General features: G+C 37.2%; 1 protein-coding gene and 1 pseudogene across 6 annotated transcripts in view; one reads left to right on the plus strand and one right to left on the minus strand.

Moving 5' to 3' along the window:
* Positions 1–24,991, plus strand: part of MIA3 (MIA SH3 domain ER export factor 3) — a 53,333-nt gene that overhangs the window by 22,085 nt on the left and 6,257 nt on the right. For 4 of the 6 annotated variants that reach the window (XM_074036934.1, XM_074036938.1, XM_005540911.5 and 1 more), the window contains exons 7-24: positions 8,735–8,866; positions 12,024–12,045; positions 13,495–13,583; positions 13,835–13,912; positions 13,994–14,104; positions 15,159–15,230; positions 15,410–15,514; positions 16,192–16,314; positions 16,417–16,528; positions 17,449–17,504; positions 17,595–17,685; positions 18,184–18,322; positions 23,204–23,305; positions 23,937–23,997; positions 24,106–24,141; positions 24,217–24,284; positions 24,388–24,488; positions 24,657–24,794. In XM_074036934.1, the coding sequence (XP_073893035.1) occupies positions 8,735–8,866; positions 12,024–12,045; positions 13,495–13,583; positions 13,835–13,912; positions 13,994–14,104; positions 15,159–15,230; positions 15,410–15,514; positions 16,192–16,314; positions 16,417–16,528; positions 17,449–17,504; positions 17,595–17,685; positions 18,184–18,322; positions 23,204–23,305; positions 23,937–23,997; positions 24,106–24,141; positions 24,217–24,284; positions 24,388–24,488; positions 24,657–24,794 (1,636 nt within the window). Of the gene's footprint in view, positions 1–7,519; positions 7,778–8,734; positions 8,867–12,023; positions 12,046–13,494; positions 13,584–13,834; positions 13,913–13,993; positions 14,105–15,158; positions 15,231–15,409; positions 15,515–16,191; positions 16,315–16,416; positions 16,529–17,448; positions 17,505–17,594; positions 17,686–18,183; positions 18,323–23,203; positions 23,306–23,936; positions 23,998–24,105; positions 24,142–24,216; positions 24,285–24,387; positions 24,489–24,656; positions 24,795–24,991 lie in introns of those variants that run through there. The other 2 variants (XM_045397559.3, XM_015450332.4) reach the window with 1 other exon arrangement.
* Positions 4,483–5,185, minus strand: LOC141410051 (prefoldin subunit 5 pseudogene; annotated as a pseudogene).

Below are 24,991 nucleotides of genomic sequence, written 5' to 3' on the forward strand. Positions count from 1 at the left end.
TCTGTCATAATCAGATTGCTCAAAACAGAGCAGAAAGACATTTTACACAGAGAGAGGGGAACTATGTCACGGATGACATCAGACTTCTTGTCAATAATAAGGCATGAGAGCATACAATGGAGTAATAGCTTTAATATACTTGAAGAGCAATACTGTTGACCTGCAACATCAAACCCGGCAAAATATCTTTCAAAACCAAAGGTGATGAAATGAAGACCTTTTCTGACAACAACATACAAGAGCTGAAAGAATTCACCAACACACTTGCACCATAAGAAAGGTTAAAGGAAGTCCTTTAGACTGATGGAAAATGACAATATGACACTACACAAAGGAGTGAAGAATGCCAGGTGATAACCTTGTGGATAAATATATAAAACCATTTTCTTATTATTTAAATATCTTTAAATGTTAATTGACTTTAAAGACAATATCAGTATAATATGGGGTTTAGAAAATATGTAAAAGTTAAATGTATGATAATAGTGTAAAGGTCAGAAGAGGGAGAAATGGTAGTAACTACCATAAAGTTATTATTATATAAATGAAATAGTGTAGTGTCATTTGAAGATAGACTGTGATAAGTTGAGAATGTATACTATAAACCCTATAAAGCAACCACTAATATAACAGAGTTATAGCTAATAGGCCAATAAATGAGATAAATTGGAATAATTAAAAAGACTGATATAGGAGGCAGAATAAGAGAAAGAAGATGGGAACAAAGAACAGGTGGGACAAATTGAAAAAAAAGAGGATGCTAAACTTTTAACTATATCAGTAATCACAGTAGGTGGAACTTGTCTAAATACCCCAATTAAAAGGAAAAGTTTGTCAGATTGGGTAAAGAAGCAAGACCCAACTAGATGTCTGTAAACTTTATATAAAAAGATAGAAAAAAAGTTAAAACTAAAAAGATTGAGAAAAGATATCCCATGCTAACACTAGTCAAATGGAAGCTGGAGTGGCTATATTAAACCAAAGAAGATTCCAGAGCAAAGTACATGACTAGGGATAAAGAAAATCCATTTCTTATGATAAAATGGTCCATTAATTAAGAGGATATAAAAATCTTAAATGAATGTGCTCCTAGTAATGTATCTTCAAAGCACATGAAGCAAAAATGGATAGAACAACAATGAAAAATAGATAAATTTACAATTATAATTAGAGATTTCAGTACCCCTTCTCAATAACTGATAGAATAGGAAGTCAATAAGGATCTAGAAGTTATGAACATCATCATTAACCAACTTGACCTTATTGATGTTTATAGAACATTCCACCCAAGAAGAGCAGAATACATATACTTTTTAGTGCACATGAAGCATTTACCAAAATGAACTATATTATCAGCCACAAAACAAGTCTAATGAATATAAAATGATTCAAGTAGTACAAAATGTGTTCTCTTCACAATATAATTAAGTTAGAAATCAATAATGGAAATATCTGGAAAATCCCCAAATATTTGGAAACTAGGTGACACACTTTTTTCTTATCATCTTATGAGTTTAAAAGGAAAAGGAGAAATTAGTATTTTGAGATGAGTGAAAATGAAAACAGGCCAGGCGCAGTGGCATCTTAGCACTTTGGAAGGCTGAGGCAGGAGGATCACTTGTGCCCAGAACTTCGAGACCAGCTTGAACAACATGGTGAAATCCTGTTTCTACAAAACATGCACACACACACACACACAAAAGCTGGGCATGGTGGCACATGTCTGTAGTCCCAGCTACTCAGGAAGCTGAAGTGGGAGGGTTGCTTGAGCCCAGGATATTGAGGCTGCAGTGAGCAGGGATTGCACCACTGCACTCCAGCCTAAGTGACAGAATGAGACCTTGTCTCAAGAAAAGAAAAAAGAATAAAGACAATAAAATGAAAACAAATATATCAAGTGTGTACAATGTCGCCAAAGCACTAGTGGGAAATGTATAGCACTACCTATATTAGAAAAAAGAAAGGTCTCAAATAAGTGACTTCATTTTCCACTGTAAGAGACTAGAGAAAGAAGAGCAAACTAATCCTCAAGTAAGCAGAAGAAAAGAAATAATGAAGATAAGAGCATAATTTAATGAAATAGAAAACAAAAGGAAAAGAGAGAAAATCAATGTAACCAAAACCTGGTTCTTTGAGATTAATAAAATGGATTAACCTATAGCCAAAGTGAACAGGAAAAGAAGACAGGGAATACAGATTACCAATAGCAGCAATCAGAAAGACATCACCACAGATTCTTCAAATGTTAGAATTATAATAAGGGAATATTATGAGCAACTTACGTCAACTAATTTGACAATTTAGATGAAGAAATTCTGTCTAAGACACAGACTGCAAAAGCTCATTTGGGAAGAAACAGATAACCTTATGACTATTAAATAAATTGGATTTATAGCTAAAAACCTTTCCAGAAAGAAAACCCCACACCCAGATGGCTTCACTGCTGAATTCTATTAAACTTACGAGGAAGAAATAATACAAGTTCTACACAAACTCATCTATTAAACTGAAGAGCAGAAAATACTTCTCAGCTCATTGTATGAAGCTAATGTTACCAGGATATCAAAACAAGGCAAAGACAAAGACAAGTAAGAAAGAAAACCACAGACCAGTATCTCTCATCAACAGTGGTACAAAAACTCTAAACAAAAATTTTAGCAAATCTAATCCAACAATATATAAAAAAGAAAATACTCTATGACCAAATAGGATTTATACCGAGAATACAAAGTTTCTTTAACATTTGAAAATCAGTGTAATTAACCATAATGACAAACTTTAAAAAGACAATCCATATGTTCAGTTCAGTAAACACAGAAAACCACTTTGAAAAAAATCTAAAATTGATTACTGTGTAATTTAAAAAACAATAAATTTATCAACAAACTAGGAATGGAAGGGAACTTAAATCGCTTTTATGAAAGATTTAAAATGAACATCATACTTAATAGTGAATGATGGAATGTCTTCCCCCCCAAGATCCAGAAGTGAAACAAGAATGTCTGCTCTCATTACATCTGTTGAGTGTTGTAAGGCAATAGCCAGTGCACTAAGGCAAGAAAAAGAAATAAAATGCGTCCAGATTGGGAAAGAAGTAAAATTGTCTTTTTTTGCAGACAACATGCATAAAATCTGGTGGGATGTAGAAAAAATCTGCTAGATAAGTACTAAGTTTAGTAAGGTTTCTAGATAAAGATTTACATCTAAAAGCAATTGTATTTATATGTACTAGCAATGAACAATTGGAAATTGAAGTTAAATTCCATGTACAATACTATCAAAAATATGGAGTACTTACAGATAAATGTGGCAAAAAGTGTGTAAGACATATGCATTGAAAACTATAAAATATTGCTGATAGAAATTAAAGAAGACCTAAATACATGGAGAGATAGACCTTGTTTATGAGTCAGAAGACTATATTGTTAAGCTCCCCAATTTGATCACTTGCATTAACATAACCCCAATTAAAATCTCAGAAGGATGTTTTTTAAATGACAAGCTGATTTTACAATTCATATGGAAAATGCAGAGGACCTCGAATAGCCCAAGCATCATGTAATTTCAAGACTTATTATAAAACTCTAGTAATTAAGACAGCAGATGAATAGACCATTGGAACAAAATAGAAAATCCAGAAATAGATTTATACATGTATGACAATGGACTTCTGACAAAGGTGGAAAGACAATTAAATGGAAAAAGGAAAGTCTTTTCAACAAATGGTACCCAAACTATTAGATATTTATATACAAAAAATTGATCCATACCTCACATCATGTACATAAATTAACTCAAAGTGGATCATAGACTTAAATGTAAACCCTAAAACTATAAAACTTATAGGAAAAATTAAGAGAAAAATTTTGTTGAACTTGGATTAGGCAAAGATTTCTTACAGTTGACATCAAAAGTATGATTCATAAAGGAGAAATTTGATAATTTGGATTTAATCAAAATAAAAACATCTCTTTAAAAAACACTGTTATACAAACTACAGACTGGGAAAGAGTCACTGCAAAGCATCTATCTGATAAAATATTTGTATTCAGAATACATAAAGAACTTCAACATTCATCTAAAAAAATGTAATGCAGTAAAATTACACTTTACCAAGGAAGATACACCAATTGCAAGTAAGCACATTAAAAAATGTTCAGCATAATTATCAGGGAAATGCCAATTTAAAGCAGAATGAGTTACCACTACACACTTATTACATTGGCTAAAATTTAAAAAACTGATTATACCATGTGTTGGAGAAGATGTGGAGGAAATGGAAGTATCATACACTGCTGGTGGGGATGTGAAGTGGTACAGCTATCTTGGAAAACAGCTTGTCAGTTTCTTAAGAAGGTATACACCTACACTGGGCATATGATCCAGCCATTCTTCTCCTAAACATTTACCTGAGACACATTTACCCAAGTGAAAATAAATTATACATGCATAGAAAGACTTGTAGATCAATGTTTTTGACAGTTTATTTTTTCTGCCCAGCTGGCACATTTATTGGCATTAAACATAAGACCTTTCCCCTCCCTGGCACCAGGAAGCCACGCCCAAGGGGTATCCCTCTGCCCCATTTCTGCAACAAATTCTCAGGTCTTAGCAGTAGCCTGAGGTGCCCCCAGGGCTCTGGGCTGCTGAATCGTCTGGCTCATCATTTCTATGACAGCCGGTTTCATGGCGTGCTCCTGGAGAGCTGGTGGATTTTCTCCATCTGCTTGGTTAGGAAGTCTGTCTTCCTCTTGAAGAAGTCCTTGGCATCCTCAGCTATCTTTTCTACATAGTACCCAGTTCCTACATCGATGAGCACATGTTCCACATCATGCAGCTACTCAGGGACATACATCGAACTCATCAGTGGGATGAGTAATTCTCTTCCCTTGTTGCTCTTACTAAGCATGTTCAGACAGTCCTTGGCTTCTGCATACTTGGTCTGTACCACTTTGAGCTGGGCAAAGGACGTGGACAAGAACTCCACTTCCTGGTCCAGCTGGTTCTTGAGCATTTCTAGCTGTGGCAGATTCATCTCCATGATAGTCTTGGAAGTTTTATTTATAAAAGCCTAAAACTGGAAAAAATCAAATATCCATCCATAGATGACAGATAAACAGATTATGGCACACCCATACAATGAAATGCTACTCAGCAATAAAAACAAATGAACCATTATGGATATGTGCAGCAATGTGGGTGAATTTCATATTATGCTGAGAAAAGTCAGAGAAAATATAACCGTGCATTATTACATACATATAAAACTTTAGGAAATGCAAACTAATCTATTATGACAGAAATTGTTTCAGGGGCAGGGAGGGGTGAAAAGGGGCAGGAGATTACCAAGGGAATAAGGAGACTTTGGGAGGTTCACTATGTTGGTTGTGATGATGGTTTCACAGGCATATTCATATGCAAAACTGATCAAACTGTGTACTTTAAAAACATATAACGTATTGAATGTCGTATTTCCCTCAAAGCTATAAAGAAAAAAATCCTGACTTTCTTAGATAAAAGTAGTAGTCTACTTTTCTCTACCTTTAAAAAAATGTATTCTGACAGCATGCCCTAGCAGTATATAAAATTACTTTCTTTTATAGCTTTACAGTATACTCTGTTGTATTCAATATGTCTTTCATTCATGGCCATTTTGGTCGTTTCTAGTCTTTTGTTTTAAGTAATGCTGGAATAATACAGTTTTGTGCATATATTTTTTCAGCATTTGTTGTTATATCCCCAGTATCTTTGAGATAGATCTTTAGAAGTGGGATTGTTGAGTCAGTAGATAAATATACAAGTTATTTCTGGAGACGTTGCCAAATCATAGGGGTTGTATGATTTTATATAGAGATCAGCATAGAATGAGAGTGCCTGCTTCCTCCACATTCTCTCACCTATAGAGTGTGCTGTCAAATGTTTGGATCTTGCCAAGATAAGTGAGAAATCGTATTTCATTGTAGGTTCAATTTGTATTTCTTGTATTATGAGTGAGGCAGAGCATGTTTCCATATGTTTTTAAATTATTTGCATTTCTTTTCCTGGGATCTGTTCATTACCTCAGCCCATTTTCCTATAGGTTTGCTGGTGGCTATCTTCTTATTTGTAAAGCACTTTATATTTTAGGAATATTAATCCTTCATAATATGTTACAAATATTTTTTCTTAGGTTACCATTGCCAAACTTGGATTATTTTGCAATTTTTGTGGATGGGGTTGCGCGTTTTTTTGTTTTTGTTTTTCAGTAATCAAATTTACAAATCATTTTCTTTGTTGCTTTCGGATTTTGATACATAATTAGGAAGGTCTTGCCCACTCACATAATACACAGAGACAGTCACTCAATTTTTTCAACCATTTGTTTTCATGTTTTACATTCAGGTTTCTATTAACTTGGAATTTATGAACAATGAGAGAAAAAGATCCAGTTTTATTTTCCATATTGTTATCTAGATATGTAATACCACTTATTAAAAAGTCTGTTAACCGGCGGACTTGCTGTATCCCAAATTTCCAGGGCAGTGGGGTCTATTTCTGGATTTTTTATTCTGCCCCGTGGTGGGTCTGCATTCTTGGGCCAGTACCATACTGTTATTACAGATCCTGCCCTCCTCTTGTACCACACCCTTCATATGTCTTCTTTCTTAGGGTTTTCCTGCTTGTTCTTGCTTGATTGTTCCTCTGAGTTGACTTTATATTCAACTCGAAGATAAACCTTTAAAGGTCTAAAAATGGTATTTTTATCTACAGATACCATTTTTTCCCCCACAGATTAAATGTCCCCGGTTTCTTCAACTTTTGGAACGTGATTTCCATACTATTCATTATCCTTGTCCTTTTCCACAAGTCATGTAACCCCAACCTTAAGATGTGGCCGGCCACTTGTAGTCCCAGCTTCTCAGATGGCTTGAGCCCGGAGTTTGAGTCCAGCCTGGGCAACATAGGGAGACTCCCTCCCCTTTCCCGCAGCCACCATCTAAAAAAAAAAAGTGGGACCCATAACTGAACCCCTGTGCATGGGGGTGACACGATGACATGACTCCTGGGTAAGGCTTTTTAATAAGAGTGTCGGCAAGAATGTGAGACAGCGAGTGCAATGGAGGTCAGCAGGCGGAACGCTAAGCAGAGGACTGAGTAGGCAGGGAAGAAAGGCCGCGCACGGCAGCGGCGCCCCCTCTGAGCGGTGATCCTTCCACGCTGTGACAGGAAGGGTCAGCTCCGGGCCGGCACGAGAGGCCTGCCTTTCTCCTTTTCCCCAGCTGCTGCCCACAATCCTCCTCTACGTAGATCCCTGCCTCCTTACTCCGGGGCTCTGTAAGTCGCAGGTTCCTAGCGGAAGCGCCAGTCACTTCCGCCTCCCTTTACTTGAAGTCTTCCGCTCCCCATTCGCTCTTCTCCCCCGCCCCCTCGACAGTTGGTTCCGTCTGCTCTGGTCCCGCCCTCGCGGGCCAACTCTTTTGGTGCCTTGACATGCGCCAGGGGCCGTGGCTGATGACGTGCTTTATAGGCGGCATAAAGCGAAAGTGCCGGCAGCGGTGGAAGGCGAAGTTCAATCCCAGAGTCCGCCCCCTGAACTGGGGCCTTTCCGCAGGAGGAAGCTCTGAAAGACAGGGGACCCAGTGCCATTCCCCTGGGAATTGTCGCTTGCATTCAGCTGTTCTACACAATGGACTCAGTACCTGCCACTGTGCCTTCTATCACCGCTACCCCGGGGGACCCGGAACTTCTGGGACCCCTGTCGGTGCTCTACGCAGCCTTCATAGCCAAGCTGCTGGAGGTGACAGTCCCCATTCCCAGGGAGGGACTCAAGCTGTCACAGGCGGGTGGAAGAGTTCTGAGCAGAGTGGGTGCATTGATTGTGCAAAGGAGAAATGGAGTGTGTCAGATCCGAGGAAAGCAAGACGTTTTCTATGCTGTTTAGGGAGGCAGATGGGAGTGTGTTTGAGATTTCGTCCCTTTTTTTTTTTTTTTTTTTTTTTTTTTTTTTTTTTTTTGCGTACTTACGAAGTTACAGCACTTTATGTTATGGTGTGAAGTCACGATCAAAACACAGAGGGCTTACAGGTCTTTTCCGCATAACCCCCGGCTCTGTTGGGGGATGGGACCAGTATGATAGTGTACTTGTAGAGGGCTGTGAAAACGGCATAGATCAGACAGGTGTTTAATGCACTGTTTTCAAGGAAACATTTAGAATTAAGGCACTAAATTCAAAGCGGTTTATCTAGATCAGTTATCAGGAGCTATCCAAACTTAGCATTTGTTCTTTGTTTATGTAAGAGTCGATTTAAGATTTTAAATCTTAGAGGAATAACACATTATTTGTGGTATTCATTATCATCATATTGGTTTTATTTGCAGCCATAAAAAGTTGGTTACTTATATATATAAGGTTTTATATGTTGTGTGGTTTTTTCAGCAATAAAAAACAACCTATTCAAGAGAAATTCCAGCCATGTTTTAGATAACATATTGTATCAGGGCCTATTGTAAACTAGAAATATATGCCCAACCTAAAGACATTCAGACTCATAGTACTTCAGAACACAACAAGCCAAACAATAAGTGTGAGACTCCCAGTATCCTATTTTTCTTGAAGCAGTGAGAGCTACTGAAGATTTTTGAGGGGATAGGTATCTGATAGAGTTGGTTTAGAATTTCTATGAATGAGTCTTTGTGACTGCTTTATGGTAAGCTTCTTTAAGGTTTCTCATTATTTCTAACATGCCCATTTCAGCTAGTTGCTACATTGCCTGATGATGTTCAGCCTGGGCCTGATTTTTATGGATTGCCGTGGAAACCTGTGCTTATCACTGCCTTCTTGGGAATTGTTTCGTTTGCCGTTTTCTTCTGGAGAACTGTCCTTGTTGTGAGTAAATTAATGCATACTTTAACTCATAAATTCAAGTATGGTTTTATAATCACAGCCCTTTTGTTTCTTTTTCAGTTTCTAATGTGAACAGATATTAATGCTTTTAATTCAAGCTAACCTTGTACAATAGTTTAGTATAATTTTTGTGTTGGTACGTTCTTAAGTGGATAAGACAACATGTATAATCTCAATGGGAAAACTTCAGTTTATATGTCCCTTATATCAAAATCTAAATATTAAGAATTAGGTGGGTCTTTATTTCAACTCACAAAGAAAAAAAAGAAAGAATTAGGTAGGACATATGTACACTGTTAGTAGAACTAGGAATTCTTAGAGCCATCCTGAAAAATAGTTTCATGATGTGTATCATAAGCCTTAAAAATGGTTATATCCTTTTATATTGTATTAATATCATGTCTAGTAATCAATCCTAAAGAAATAACCAGTCGGCCAGACACAGTGGCTCAACGCCTGTAATCTCAGCACTTTGGGAGTTTGAGGCAGGTGGATCACTTGAGGCCAGGAGTTTGAGAACAGCCAAGCCAACATAACAAAACCCCATCTCTATTAAAAATACAAAAATTAGTGGGGTGTTGTGGCACATGCCTGTAATCCCAGCTACTCGGGATGCTGAGGCAGAGAATCGCTTGAACCTGGGAGGCGGAGGCTGCAGTGAGCCGAAATGCATCACTGCACTCCAGCCTGGGTGACAGAGTGAGACTCCTCCATCTCAAAAAAAACCAAAAAAAAGAAAGAAAGAAATAACCGATCATGCGTTAAATATCTTACATGGCCAGGTGTGGTGGCTCACACCTGTAATACCAGCACTTTGGGAGGCAGAGGCGGGTGGATCACATAAGGCCAGGAGTTCGAGACCAGCCTGGCCAACAAGACGAAACCCCTTCTCTACTAAAAATACAAAAATTAGCCGGGGGTGATGGCGAGAGCCTGTAATCCCAGCTACTCGGGAGGCTGAGGCAGGAGAATCGCTTGAAACGGGGAGGCAGATCATGCCACTGCACTCTAGCCTAGGTGGCAAAATGAGACTCTGTCTCAAAAAAAAAGTTTTAAATATCTACATAAGAGCATTCAGCAGAACAGTATTTATTAGAGTGAAAACTTTAACACAACCTACTGTGATTCACAGTGGGAAAGTTGTTAAATTATTGTATGTTCATATAATGGGATATTAGGCTGCTTGATACAATTCAAAGACATAGGGGCACAACAAATACTCACAATTTAACATGAAGTAGAAGAAAAGTAGAAACCAAGACTTTAAGGTATAAACTGTATATTACATCAGCATACACACAGAAAATAAATGCTGCAAGAAAATACAACAAAATGATAAAAATTCTTATATCTAGGAGATGAGGTAAGTTTTCAGTTTTTAAAAAATGTGTATTTCCCAGATTTTCTGATTTGATCATGTACTGTTTTAGTCAGAAAATACCTTTTTATTTGGAAATACAAATTATATCCTGTGTAAAGACACAACATTAATTTTTTTATCTTCTGTGCAGAATTTGTCTTTCAGACTTAAACATATGTATGTATAAGTGTGTATACTCATACTTGTACATACTTATGATTATACTATGTAGCATTCGGCTTCATAGTTATTTAACATAATTGGGAGAAGATTATTTTGTGTAAATGAACTTTGCAGATGAAAAGCTTCCTATTGAAACTTCACAGTTAAAATGGCCAAAATTATTGTGTGCCAATCTTTCTAAAACAGTACTGTTTTTCTGATTTCATAATTATATCACATATATCATCATTAATAAATTTTCTCTGCTTTCACAATTGATTGTAAAATTACTTAAAAAGAAGGGTCTTTTCTCCTGTGAGGCCTTCTCTAACCTCGTGGTGCTTTTTCTCAGATAAAAAGGGAGAATCAAAGGGTAAATGGAAGGGGAAAAGGTGAAAACATTTTACATTTCCCTCTCGTTTCTCCTATTTGTTAATAAAAAATATTCTGACGCCATTTTCATTTTTTAGAAAGTTGTATAGGCTCTGTGTCCTAACTGTCGTTCCTCAGCACTTGACTTTTGGAACCTTGGTCTCTACTTGCCTGTTAGTTTGGGTGAAATGGAGCAGAGGAAGTTAACTCTCATTAGCAAGGCCGTGACATTAGAGAGATAGTAATTTCTTTCCATGTTGGAATTTTCTGAATGCATATTCCTATAACAACGGTATTATAAGTGAGATTTAAATACTGTAATTATTAGGTATGCAGTATATTAATTACTGTATACAGTAATATAGTATATTATGTAAACAGTATATTTGCTGGGATTATGGATGATTTGTGGACTGGTGTTAGCATCTCATCAACATAATATTTGAAAGGGAAAATATGTTCTGGGTTGCAAAGAAATTTAGTAAGATTCTTTTTAAAAAATTAGTTACTGCTTAGATTTTTTTGTCCTATAATTTAGTGCTGTCTTTAGGGGATGATTTGGGTTTTGCCCTTTCAGGAAGATGATAGTTGTCATTTCTCTTGTTGCTTATGCATTTTCCTCTAGCAGTCTTCCCTTCCCTGTCAGGTTTATGAGCACTGTTTTTAGTGGTCTAGGAAAATCAAATGATCTAGTTTAGTATTAATAGAATTATTTTTAAATTCAGCCAGTAGTCAATTTTGAATAGGATTTCTGAGATGTTTTCTGGTGAGCAAAAGAGGTGTGTGTCTTAGTACGAAGATCATACCTTTAATTTTGTTTCCTCAGAGTCTTTTTGAGTAGTCATTGTTTTTAGATTTCATTCTGGCTATTTGGAGTTGTCAAATAAATAAAATGAATAAATAAGATGTTGATATATTTATTACAAAAATATTAGCCATTTCTGTTATTCAAGCTAAGTGCTTATTTCATAAAACTGGTGCTCATTTAGATATATAAACATCTCTTTAGCCGCAGAGTAAGATATTTACCTTAGTGCTGTATCTGTCAGACTACAGCATATCACTACTGGTTACATTTGAAATGCTTTTTAACCTTTTTAAATTTTTTTCATCTTGTGGATTCATGCTAAACCAAACTATTATTAAATTCTCATTTGGTTACAATTCTGCCAGTTGTATTAGAAACTATGTACATCTGTTAATAAAATGTTTGACATCAAATTTAATTTTATTTTTCTTTTCTAGGTGAAGAGTAGAGTATATCAAGGTAAATCTTTTGGCTTATTTTGTACTATTCCCTCTGTATTGTTGTTTGATATGGGTTTTATATATAAGTAGTTTTAGTGACTTCTGATATCTGACTGACTTATAGCTTCTGAAAACTTTACTATTCCTAGGTTGCCAGGTTGGATGATAGAGGAAATAGTGATGCTACCAACTGAGATAGGAGATGAAGAGGAACAAATTGCAGGAGTAGGGAGAAGATAATTAATTTGAGGCAGATTGACCTTAAATGTTGACGTAGTACCAATTTATTCCTTGTGACCAGTGTTCCTTTGCTAATGATTTAGTCAGTACATTAAATATTTATTTAAGTAGATAATTTGAGGACTAGAAATGTAAATCAGCATGACTGCGTTTTTTATTTCTCTTTGCAAATGACATATTTGAAGTGATGCCATTTTCTGAGAAGAAAGATGCTTCATGCAGGGAAGAATACTGAGCTATAACATTTTACTGTATTTCCTATCTTGGAAATAAATTAGACTCTCATTGAAATAAAGGTTCTTACTATATTTTTCTTAAATTGTAACAGTATTTTTACATCCTTATTCTTGTTAGCAGATTGGTTTTTGTATTAATCTGTTTTCACACTGCTATAAAGAAATACCCAAGGCCAGGTGTGGTGGTTCACGCCTGTAATCCCAACACTTTGGGAGGCCAAAGCAGGAGGATTGCTTGAGCTCAGGAGTTCGAGACCAGCCTGGGCAACATGGAGAAACCCCGTCTCTATTAAAAAAAAATACAAAAGTTAGCTGGGTGTGGTGACACACACCTGTAGTCCCAGCTACTCAGGAGGCTGAGGCAGGAGGATTGCTTGAGCTTGGGAGGTGGAGTTTGCAGTGAGCTAAGATTGTACCACTGAACTCCAGCCTGGGCAACAGAGCAAGACCCTGTCTCAAAAAAAGAAATACCTGAAACTGGGTAGTTTGTAAGAAGTTTAATTAGCTCATGTTTCTGCAGGCTATAGGAAGTATAGCGGCATCTGCTTCTGAGGAGGCCTCAGGGAGCTTTTACTCATAGCAGAAGGCAAAGCGAGAGCAGGCCTTCTTACATGGTGGGAGCAGGAGCGAGAGAGAGTTAGCGGGGAGTTGCTGCATACTTTTAAACAACCAGATTCCACAAGAACTCAGTCACCATCATAGAACAGCACCACAGGGATGGTGATAAACCACTTGTGAGAAATCTACCCCTGTGATCCAGTCACCTTCCACCAGGCCCCACCTGAACACTGGGGACACTGGGGGCTATAATTTGACAGGAGATTTGGTGGAGACACAGACCCAAACCATATCACTTTTTAAAACCATAATAGTTATGCTAAGAAGTTCTTTTTCCTGATAGTGCCAGATAACATGTCTTTGCTGCTGATCCATTGGGTAATTCAGTTTCATTTAGTGATCATAATAACCTCATTATTTTTTTCTTTTTTCAGTCACGGAACAGCAAATTTCTGAGAAGTTGAAGATTATCATGAAAGAAAATACAGAACTTGTACAAAAATTGTCAAATTATGAACAGAAGGTATAGTTATTCTTTTGTTTTTTTTTTTCCATGGTCCCAGCTTGAATTATTTTCACCTATCTTATAGTTCAGTTACTATGGTATTTTTAAGTAATATTTATTATTCCATTAATTCCTATAAACCATCCAGATCTTAAGCAGTCATATGTGTAAAGTACTGTTTTCCTCTGTAAGAGGTCAGTCACTTGAAATTGAGTTCTGGTAGCACTATACTTTGTATTTCTGGATTCTGAATGCTTTATTTTATGTAGATCAAGGAATCAAAGAAACATGTTCAGGAAACCAGGAAACAAAATATGATTCTCTCTGATGAAGCAATTAAATTTAAGGTAAAAACTTATTTTGGGGATTACATTTTAAAACAAAAGTATAAGTAATGACTATAACTAACCTTAATATCTTTTTTGTAGGATAAAATCAAGACACTTGAAAAAAATAATGAAATTCTGGGTGACGCAGCTAAAAATCTTCGTGTTATGTTAGAGTCAGAGAGAGAACAGAATGTCAAGAATCAGGACTTGGTAAGAGTTTTGCTGCTAAGTGTTACTAACAATTTGGGTTTTGAACTCTTTTGTAGATTGAGTTGAACCCTTTATTTTCCTTGCTGTTACGTGAAGTAAGAGTGCGAGTCAGGGAAGTTGAACCTACTTCTGTCCATTTTTGTGGAATTTTAAGTACTTACACAAGAAGTTATTCTTATGGGCCTAGGAAGTATTTTGGTTTTCAACTCTAGGTAATTGTCATATTGCTTGGCTCTGCCCTCTGAAACATGTGGAACAACTAGGAAACCACAACCCAGTTGAACAGTCCTGGGTGTTTTGTTTTGTTTTGTTTTGCAAAGTTTTTTTTTTTTTTTTTTTGCTGTAAACATTTTACTTTATTAATAGAATACTTTTAGAATGACCTAAAAGTTGCAAAGATAGTAGAGAGCATACCCATAAATCCCACACCCTATTAATCTTGATGACCTCACTGAGGTAGTATTGCCACATTTCTTCACTGTAAAATTACCTTTTTTTTTTTTTTTTAAACTTTTTGCATTATTGTACCCTTTGGAAGGAAGTTACTAACACAGCCCACAGTGAAAAAGGGTTATGCTCTGTCCCCTTGAGGAGCCAGAATCTTCATAAATTATCTAGAATTCTTCTGTATGGGTGATCTGTCTATTTTCACTCCAGTCCTACCATTTTTAATTTAGGCAAGAGCATTTTTAAAGTACCTTGGGGATTTTTTTTCTCTTGCTACAAGAAAAAAAAAGTCACATTGATTTGAACTGGTTTACTTAAAAGTTTTTTCAGTTTCTCTTCTTTCACCTTTTAGTCTGGTCATCTACCACATTTTATTCTAACCAGGAAGGCTGTGTATGCCATGAAATATTTATGCCTTTGATTATTTTCCCTTACCTCTTTAAGTTCTTGATTTTTCCCTAGGGCAAAACTGAAACACCTGCTTTTACCTGAAACATAGGGGATGGCTCTGGGACATACTTTGTTGATGTTTCTTCTTTTCAGTACATATCCCAGTGTTTCTACTGAAATCCTAATATACATTTTGTGTTCTGTTTTTACATGGCAGATATCAGAAAACAAGAAATCTATAGAGAAGTTAAAGGATGCTATTTCAATGAATGCCTCAGAATTTTCAGAGGTAAAGCTGACTGTAATTCCTGTAGGATATTAATACTATATTATAGTTTGATTGCAGAGCAAAAGTTTGATGTGTGCTAAAATGTGCAAAAAATGAAAACTACATGATGTTGGGCTGGGAAAGTAACTTTTTTTGATTTTCTTTGGAATTAATTCACTAATAGGAGTATTTTGCATTAGGTTCAGATTGCGCTTAATGAAGCTAAGCTTAGTGAAGAGAAGGTGAAGTCTGAATGCCATCGGGTTCAAGAAGAAAATGCTAGGCTTAAGAAGAAAAAAGAGCAGGTAAAGGAAAGTGCGTGTCCTAGGTCGTGTAAAATAGAGAACCCAGTATCATACCTCATGAATGCCTTTTCTCAGATCTATTTTTAAGGTAATATATGTGCAGGATTCTGTTCTTAGATATGCAAAGTTTAAAGTATGCTTCCAAAATTGAGTGTAGGTATACATTCTCTGTCTGTTCTGGATTTTCTGTTCTGTACAATTTATTTTGGCTATCAGAGTATGTAGTCTTGTTTTGTCAAACACCAATTGCTGTTTAACTTGAGTAGCCTCCAGTGGGTAATAGATTGGCTTTTTAGACCTAAGAGTTAGATATTTTATAACCCTCCTTTGAGTAGTTACTGCTTCACTAGCCAAGGGAATGTTACATGAGCAGGAGTCTGGACTTGGGAGATAGCAGGATGAACCCTTCTGTTCCTTCTTGAAGTGAATTATTTGAATTGGCTACCATTTTCTGAAGGATGCAATAAACGAGATCCAACTTCCTTGACAGCTCTGATGTTCTCACTGTAGCTCTGAGGGTTGGGACCACTCTCTCCTCCTGCTTAACTAAGGTCTTAGCACATAGTGATAGGCCAAGGAGAGGCATGGCTCCTTATTTCCCTGTCTCATTCACTTGGTCCTAATGTCTCCAGTACAAAAGCCCTAACCTGTGGGAATCTTGTGTTTTAACTTTTCAGTTGCAGCAGGAAATCGAAGACTGGAGTAAATTACATGCTGAGCTCAGTGAGCAAATCAAATCATTTGAGAAGTCTCAGAAAGATTTGGAAGTAGCTCTTACTCACAAGGATGATAATATTAATGTAAGTACGTTCTCATGAATACAAGCTTAATTCTTGTGAATTATCATGAAATCTGTAGAATTAAATGGAAAGACTCTTAATGCCCTTTTACTTCTTTTCTAGGCTTTGACTAATTGCATTACACAGTTGAATCGGTTAGAGTGTGAATCTGAATCTGAGGGTCAAAATAAAGGTGGAAATGATTCAGATGAATTAGCAAATGGAGAAGTGGGAGGTAAGATCAGTCCCAAGGAGGATGGACCCGTTTTGCCTTCCTGTCTTTAAGTGCACCAGTGCTACTTTTCACCTGGCTGAATTTCCTCTTAAGCTTTCGAGTTGTAAACACATATTGGATTTGAATGTATGTCTGCTTGCATTGCGCAGAGGTGGATTGCTAGGGTGTGGTGTAGCAATAAACATGCAGTGAACACTGACTTTGTTTTTACATTGAGACTAGAAGGGTGCATGGGAGCTGCACTGGTCATGTCTTACACCTCTAAGTATTGAACACATACAGTAGTAGAAACTTGTTTCTCAGTTTCATGAAGATAACATGTTAAAACTTGTCATCTCAGTAGCTGTGTGGTTTTAAGGCCCACAACTGTTTTTAAGAGTACTGAGGTGGTTGGAGGCATAAACTGACTAAGGCCATGAAAGAAAACCACAACTGGTTTTGAGAGTGCCGAGGTGGTTGGATCCATAAACTAAGGCCATGAGAGTGGAGGCTATAGGGTAGCAGTGTTTACTGATGAGGACAGTGTTTCTAGATGCCCTCTCTCAAGTTGGATATTGCTTGTGTAGTGGGTGTTTAAACCACACCTGGTAGCAGATTCTGGAGGAGAATAGGAGGGAATGTTTCTGAATAAGACACTAAGCCCAGATGGAGGTAGATATGAGAGAGAAGAAAGAGCTTTATCTCACATGTTTCTTCTTGCTCAAGAATGGCATGTATAACATGTTTATGTACAAATGGGAATTCACTCTTTCAGTCTTAAGTTTGCAGTTCTCTTAAAAGTCAGTCTAACCCTGTTCTGTTTTTGTTTGTTCTTTAAATGTTTGAACATGACAATTGTTTGGTTTTGGGTAAATCAAGAAAATATGGATTTAAAAAGCAAAGGAAGAAAAAGCAATGAAAGAAATCCTTTTGTTTTTTAGGTGACCAGAATGAGAAGATGAAAAATCAGATTAAGCAGATGATGGATGTCTCTCGGGTATAATCCTTTTTAGAGTCCCATGATTACCTGTGAATGCTTTTACTATGCCTCACTTTTATGAATACTTCTCTCTTCTGCAATTTTTAGACACAGACTGCAATATCGGTAGTTGAAGAGGATCTAAAACTTTTACAACTTAAACTAAGAGCCTCTGTGTCCACTAAATGTAACCTGGAAGGTAGGTTGCTTCTTGAGAAGAAATTGCTATATCTTGGAAAGATACAAAATTGCATTAGAAAGATAAAGAGCGGCTTCCTGCTTTCATTCGTCTCATTTCTCTCAGCACCAGCCCCCAAACAAGTTCTCAAGTTCTTGTGCACACACATAAAACTCTAATGTTTAGGCCGGGCGCGGTGGCTCAAGCCTGTAATCCCAGCACTTTGGGAGGCCGAGACGGGCGGATCACGAGGTCAGGAGATCGAGACCATCCTGGCTAACCCGGTGAAGCCCCGTCTCTACTAAAAAATACAAAAAACTAGCCGGGCGAGGTGGCGGGCACCTGTAGTCCCAGCTACTCGGGAGGCTGAGGCAGGAGAATGGCGTAAACCCGGGAGGCGGAGCTTGCAGTGAGCTGAGATCCGGCCACTGCACTCCAGCCTGGGTGACAGAGTAAGACTCCATCTCAAAAAAAAAAAAATAAATAAATAAATAAACTCCAATGTTTTATCCTTTACAGACCAGATAAAGAAATTGGAAGATGACCGCAACTCACTACAAGCTGCCAAAGCTGGACTGGAAGATGAATGCAAAACCCTGAGGCAGAAAGTGGAGATTCTGAATGAACTCTATCAGCAGAAGGAGATGGCTTTGCAAAAGTAAGACTGTCATCATTTCCTGTGAACTGTATTGTCATGTGACTAAATAAATGTGTAACTAATATAGATACTGTTATCATTTTTTAGGATTATTTATACTTTTTTACATCTGTAATTAGTATAAATTTGTCTTTCTTTCTTTCTGCTTTGTTTCTCATAAGCTGCATTTTTCTTTCCTTTCTAACCAGTAGTCAGAAACTGTTGCCTGTAGCTCCCTGAAGGGGGAGCAGTGTGCTGGTGCCAACAGGTGCTGCTGTGGAGTGCTTCTCTTTGGAAGATCTAGCCGTGCCTTGTCTGTGGCTCCACCACTTGTTTCACTTTCCTTTCTTTGTGGTCAATTATGTAATTTTAAAAGTCTGAGTGATTTTGTATGACATGTGTTTTAGTAGAATAAAAACTTCAAAAAAGGAAAATTTACTTATTGCAGATACATTTAGTTTTGGACTTCACATTCAAATATTCAAACTAAATATAATTGTGGCAAAGATACTAGGAGTTTTGAATATAAAACTATTTGGCGTGTATATTTAGATATTAATCCTCTGAAATACATGTCTCAAATTTCAAGCGAGGCACCTTTTGAAAGCTGTATTTTTATAGTTCAAGTTTTTTCTCCACAAAAACATCTGAATTCTCTAAAAATAGGTTATCTGTGGCAGTTGCTATTTGTGTTTGCTCTTATATTTTATTCTTTGGTGTATATGGCAGTGTGTGAGAAGGCCTCTCTTGCTAAGCAAATTTAACTTTTTAAAATGCTTAGACTGCTACTGCTGTATGCCATTAAATATTGAAACTATGCCATTAATGTTTTTTCTAATTCTTTGCTCACCAAGCAGCCAGTTTAGATTTTCCAGGTTTTGTTCAGGCCAGCTCTAAATGCCTGTTCTGCTTCAGAGAGACATTCCCCGTTTCATTACTTTTTAAAAACAAGCACTTCTCTGCCTCCAATAGTAATGTGAATTACTTAAATGGCAACTGTTTTTCTTCATTATACAATTAACCCATTGATGTGGCAGTATTTTACTCAACTTCCCCGACATTCATTCAGTCTCCTTGTGTGGTTTGTACTCTGCTGTCTACCACTAAAGTCACTGTGTTAGTTCAGGCCCTTGTCATCTTTTATGCCAGTCCCTAGCTAATCACGTATCTCCAGTCTTTCCTTTCCTTTCCTTTCCTGTCCTGTCCTGTCCTGTCCTGTCCTGTCCTGTCCTTTCCTTGTTTTCTTTCTGACGGAGTCTCACTCTGTCACCCAGGCTGGAGTGCAGTGGCACAGTCTCGGCTCACTGCAAGCTCCGTCTCCCAGATTCATGCCATTCTCTTGCCTCAGCCTTCCAAGTAGCTGGGACTACAGGCGCCTGTCACCACGCCCAGCTAATTTTTTTTGTATTTTTAGTAGACATGGGGTTTCACCCATGTTAGCCAGGATGATCTCGATCTCCTGACCTCGTGATCTGCCCGCTTTAGCCTCCCAAAGTGCTAGGGTTACAGGCGTGAGCCACCGCGCTCGGCCCCCCATCTCCAGTCTTTCTTATACAGCTTCTTCCCAGTTCCGATTGTCTATATAGTTGCTAGAGTTAACTTTTTAAAATACAAGTCTGTCCATGTCATTATGTGCTTAAAATCTGTCAAGGATGCTCCATTCCCTTCAGGGTGAATTCCAGACTCCTTAACAGGTAGAGGCCACTTTCCCCTCAGCTAGTCCTGAGCTGCCTCTCCAGGTGCATTTCCTGTAGTTTCTTCTGATGCTTCTTGAACTGCAGACTCAGAACCGTTCCTCCATGCCACTCTAAACCTCTTTGTCTTCATGTATGTTGTTTTCTCTGTAGTAAAAATGTCCTTTATTGTTTCTCCCTGGCAGTCTCCTACCTACTCAAATGTTTATGCTCCTAAAAGTCTTTTTGGAGTGAGTTGTAGCATAAATAAATAGGTAGCCATAGAGACTGAGTACTCATTTGCTTCTTAAATGTAATTTGTAAATATATGTTTGAGTTGAAATCTACATATTGGTATCTGCTCTCTATTTGATGGCCTGTTCTATGTTCCTTTTTTCATTTTTTTGAATTGTTAGAGTATTTTAAATGATTCTGCTCTTCTCTATTTAAACTTGGTGGTTACAAGTTGTTCTACTTGTCCTCTTGTTAAAGGCCACAGCATGTATCCTGGACTTTTAAAAAGTCTGACATAGTATAGTTACCTCTTTCTTAATAGAGGAGTTACCTGTTTCTGGGCTTTAACTTCCTCCTGACTTAGATGTTATTGTGGTCATGTATTTTAATGGTCTGTGTAGCTCAAACTCCACAAAATGTTTGTCTTTTACGGCGCTAACCTGCTGATACTCAATTTACACACCTATTTATAGTTCCTGTCATCCTTCATTTTCCTACATCTTCAGTCTTCCATTTGGGATCACGTTCATTCTACTTGAAGAATATACTTTAATATGCAGGTTCAGTGAGTTTACTTTTGTGTGGAAATGTCTTTATTTTGACTCTGTTTTAAAAGGGTCTTTCTGCTGGTTATGGAATTTTGATAGTTGTTTAATTTTAGCGCTTTAAAGATAACCAATTATCTTCTGGTTTTAAAATTTCTTTGAGGAATCTATTATCATTCTTATTTTCTCTTTTCTCTTTTTTCAAATGTATTATGCCTGCCCTAGCTGCCTTTAGTCATTTTTCTTTTTGGTTTTTCAGCAGTTTTCCTGGGAGGTGCCTACATGTAGGATTTTGTCATCACCCCTCCACCGCTACGCCCCTGCTTTTTCTTTTGCATTTATACCGCTTGAGGTTATAAACATCTCTTGAATTTGGGGACTCTTTTTTCACATATCAATTCTATCTCATTCTCACTTGTCCTGATAATCCAATTAAACATACTAGGATCTCCCACTCCTACCCCTCACCCAGTGCCTCCTACGTTCTGAATTTGCTTCATTCTGGTTGTTTTCTTCTGACCTATCTTCCAGTGTGCTAAAATCTCACCTCAGTTGTCTAATCTGCTAAAATCATTGAGTTCTTTTTGGTTTCACTGTTTTTCACTTTTATAGTTTCTAATCCTCTGCTGAAATGTGTAATCTTGACTTGTACTTCCTTCAATATGTAAGGCACAATTGTTTTAAAATCTATGTGGTAATCCTATTATGTGGATCCCTTATGAGTGTGTTTCTCTGGTCTTTTAGATTCTGATCACATTGTCTTGTCTTGTGGAATGCCTGGTTGGTTTTGATGGAGCGGTGAACTGTCAGGGAAATTTGAGGTCTAAGATGATGTTAGCGTCCTACAGAAAATATATGAGATTACCTCTAGTGGGTGGTCATTACTTTATTCCAGTTAGCAATTAAAATCATTCAAAAACGGCTTAATCCCTTTAAAGGACATTGTATTTATTGCCTGTTCAGTACTCCAAGTGTGCAGCTCTTTTCTGGTCTCAACCCAAAGCCTAGGGCTTTTACTAGGGGTCCTTCTCATTGGCAGTCCTGAACTCCACTTCTTGTTTCTCTGAACCCAGGGATATGTTGAAAGTTCTTTTCAACCTTCTTATATGTCTGCATTGTCTTCAATGCACGGATGAACCTGGGGGAAAATGGCTTAAGATGCCAGGCTTACTTATAATTCTGTGTTTTTTCCTACTGGATTTTCTTCACTGCCTTATTAGCTTTCTGATGCCTTTGAGCACATTCTTTATATTTTTGTCCATATGTTCTTATTTTCAGTGTTTGCAGACTAACTCATCCATTATTGGAAACAAAATTCTCTTGAATCTTTCTTCAAGACTTGTTTTTTCCACACCCCTTCCTAAGCCAGAGTCAGAGAGGGATTGTTCTGTTCTTATATGCACCTTTTACACATTCAACTGTGAACCCCTTTAGTGCAGAGGTGGTACTTACCATACCCATGCCTTTATCTTAGCCTCTTACAAGGTAACTAGTATATTATAGTCACTCATGAAATATTTGCTGAAGTATTGAATGAGCAGTTGTAAAAGAGTACATAAACTTCTTTCTCTTTAGTGTTAATAACCTTTTTTACTATTTTACTATAGCTCCTCTATTTTTGTTTCCAATTTATAGAAAATGTTCAGGTACCTTTTGCATCAGAACTATAAGTAAAGAAATATAAGGGTAGCTACAGGTAGCACTTTTAAACCATTAAACGTTGCTGCCTTTACAATCTGTGTTATAGTTGGCTGACCTCTTGAGCTTGAAGGTTGTCAGGTTAAAACCAGTTTCCAGTACATAGCACCCTGATTACGGTACAGTTTGGATTCCTTTTCTGTTCAACAGACATTGCTGATACTCAGATTTGTCTCTCTGCTTAATCATGATTCCATTGAAATAGGTAGGAGAGCTCCATGTCTGTAGTGTGAAAATGTTCTGGGGTTAATTGTACAGTTAAGGACATGTTCTAAAAAGCTCTTTCATTGGCTGTCTTTATCGTGGTACCATTCTTGGATTGAGAAACAGCCCATAAGAAAATTAATTAGTGGTCTTTCCATGGCTAGAAATAAGAGAAGTAATTATCTCCTGCATTATCCTAATAAGCTTAACTGTGTTAGGTTGATCAGTCCTGGTTTTCTACATTGAAGAAAAGTGCGCATTCATCATTTCAACACAACAGTCTTTCCCATGGGACACATAGTGCTTTTTTACATTTGTATTATTTACTAATGAGGAGAGAATTATGAGACATTAGAAAATGCAGGTGATGTATCAACAGGCCATAGTTGGATTTTTATCCTGAAGAACAGTTTGGGTTCCTTCCTATGACTTTGTATAATCTATGCATTTTTAAGAATAGGATAGGAAGTGAGATTTTATTAGAGTATTCAGACAGAATGCCAGGAGGAAAAGAGAAACACTTCCACTGACAACCAGTTTTATCTTAGGAAACTGAGTCAAGAAGAGTATGAACGACAAGAAAGAGAGCACAGGCTGTCAGCTGCAGATGAAAAGGCAGTTTCGGCTGCAGAGGAAGTAAAAACTTACAAGTAAGTTCACCTTCTAAAGAGGGTATCAGTGGCTAATGAAACTAGTGTTGGCTTTTTTTATTAGCACCAAAGCACAAATAAATGGTTAGAGGACATGAATACATCAGTTCACAAAAAAGAAAAACTATATTTTAAGTTAACAAATGGAAAAATATTAACAAATAGCCAGTGTTGGCAAAACTGTAAGAGAACTTGATTCATGCAAACAGTTCTGGGGGTCGGGGGGGGCGTGGGGGCAGTTTGTTGTTTGTGTCAAAAGCCATTAAAGTGATTTTGCCATTTGATAGACCCAGTAGTCCTAACTTTTGGAAATTTTTTTATAATATAATTAAAGGATGAAAAAAGGTTTATAGTGGAAGATATTAATAATAGGATTATTTGAGAACATATTTAGGAACAGTTAAAGAAATTTTAATTTATCAACTCAGAATCTCCAGCTGTTAAAGGAAATTATGTATCATTAGTTTTCATCATATTGTACTTTTGTTATAACCAACCATGTAAAATATGCTTTATATTTCTGGATAAGCTGTATTAGGGTACAGTTGTTAGGGTAAAGGTTAACATAGTCAGATGGTTTGGGTTTTTATTTGGTTGTGCTTTAAATGATAAAACCAAGTGTAATTCTTAGGCGGAGAATTGAAGAAATGGAGGATGAATTACAGAAGACAGAGCGGTCATTTAAAAACCAGGTAATAATTCTAGTGCTCTACTATATAGTGCCCGGAATTCTTTGATAAGTACTACAGGCTATTATAATGAATCTGTAAGCATATTTTGTGATATATTATCTTTTTCAGATTGCTACCCATGAGAAGAAAGCTCATGAAAACTGGGTAAGATTTGTTTTTTCTTTACCTTATTTTGTGCATAGTCTCCCACAGCTGAATTTGGATATTTTTCTTCAATAGCTCAAAGCTCGTGCTGCAGAAAGAGCTATAGCTGAAGAGAAAAGGGAAGCTGCCAACTTGAGACACAAGTATGTGATTTTGATGCCTGTATTTTCAGTGTGTGATGTCTTAAGGAATTGGTTTCTGTTTCACATTTAAGTCTTTCTTAAATATTCTTTCTCTATATTCAAGATTATTAGAATTAACACAAAAGATGGCAATGCTGCAAGAAGAACCTGTGATTGTAAAACCAATGCCAGGAAGACCAAATACACAAAACCCTCCACGGAGAGGTAAGGGAGCACCTTGTAAAGGGCAGCAATCTGTTTTTTGATGTAAAATATATATACGTGACTTTTTGTTTCTGTGTGTAATGGTATGGTACCCTAGGAATAATCCCAAGAACTGAGTAAAGAAAAAAAGTCTGTCTTAAAATGTTAACACGACGCTGCCATCTTTAGGTCCTCTGAGCCAGAATGGCTCTTTTGGCCCATCCCCTGTGAGTGGTGGTGAATGCTCCCCTCCATTGACAGTGGAGCCACCCGTGAGACCTCTCTCTGCTACGCTCAGTCGAAGAGATATGCCTAGAAGTGAATTTGGTGAGTATTCACGTGTTTCCTTGCAATACTCTTGGGTGGTTTTTTCCCTTTTATTTGAGAATTCTAATGCAAACACTTTAGAATTCGGGTCTGTCCAGTATAGAAAAGAAAATTTCTTACTTTGTCTTGGTGGATTCAACTGCAAGTATTCAACTGAAAGATTTTGCTTTAGAACAGAAGGCATTTATTACTTTCCT

Source organism: Macaca fascicularis, chromosome 1 (genome assembly GCF_037993035.2).
Source record: "Macaca fascicularis isolate 582-1 chromosome 1, T2T-MFA8v1.1".
Taxonomy (NCBI): Eukaryota; Metazoa; Chordata; class Mammalia; order Primates; family Cercopithecidae; genus Macaca; species Macaca fascicularis.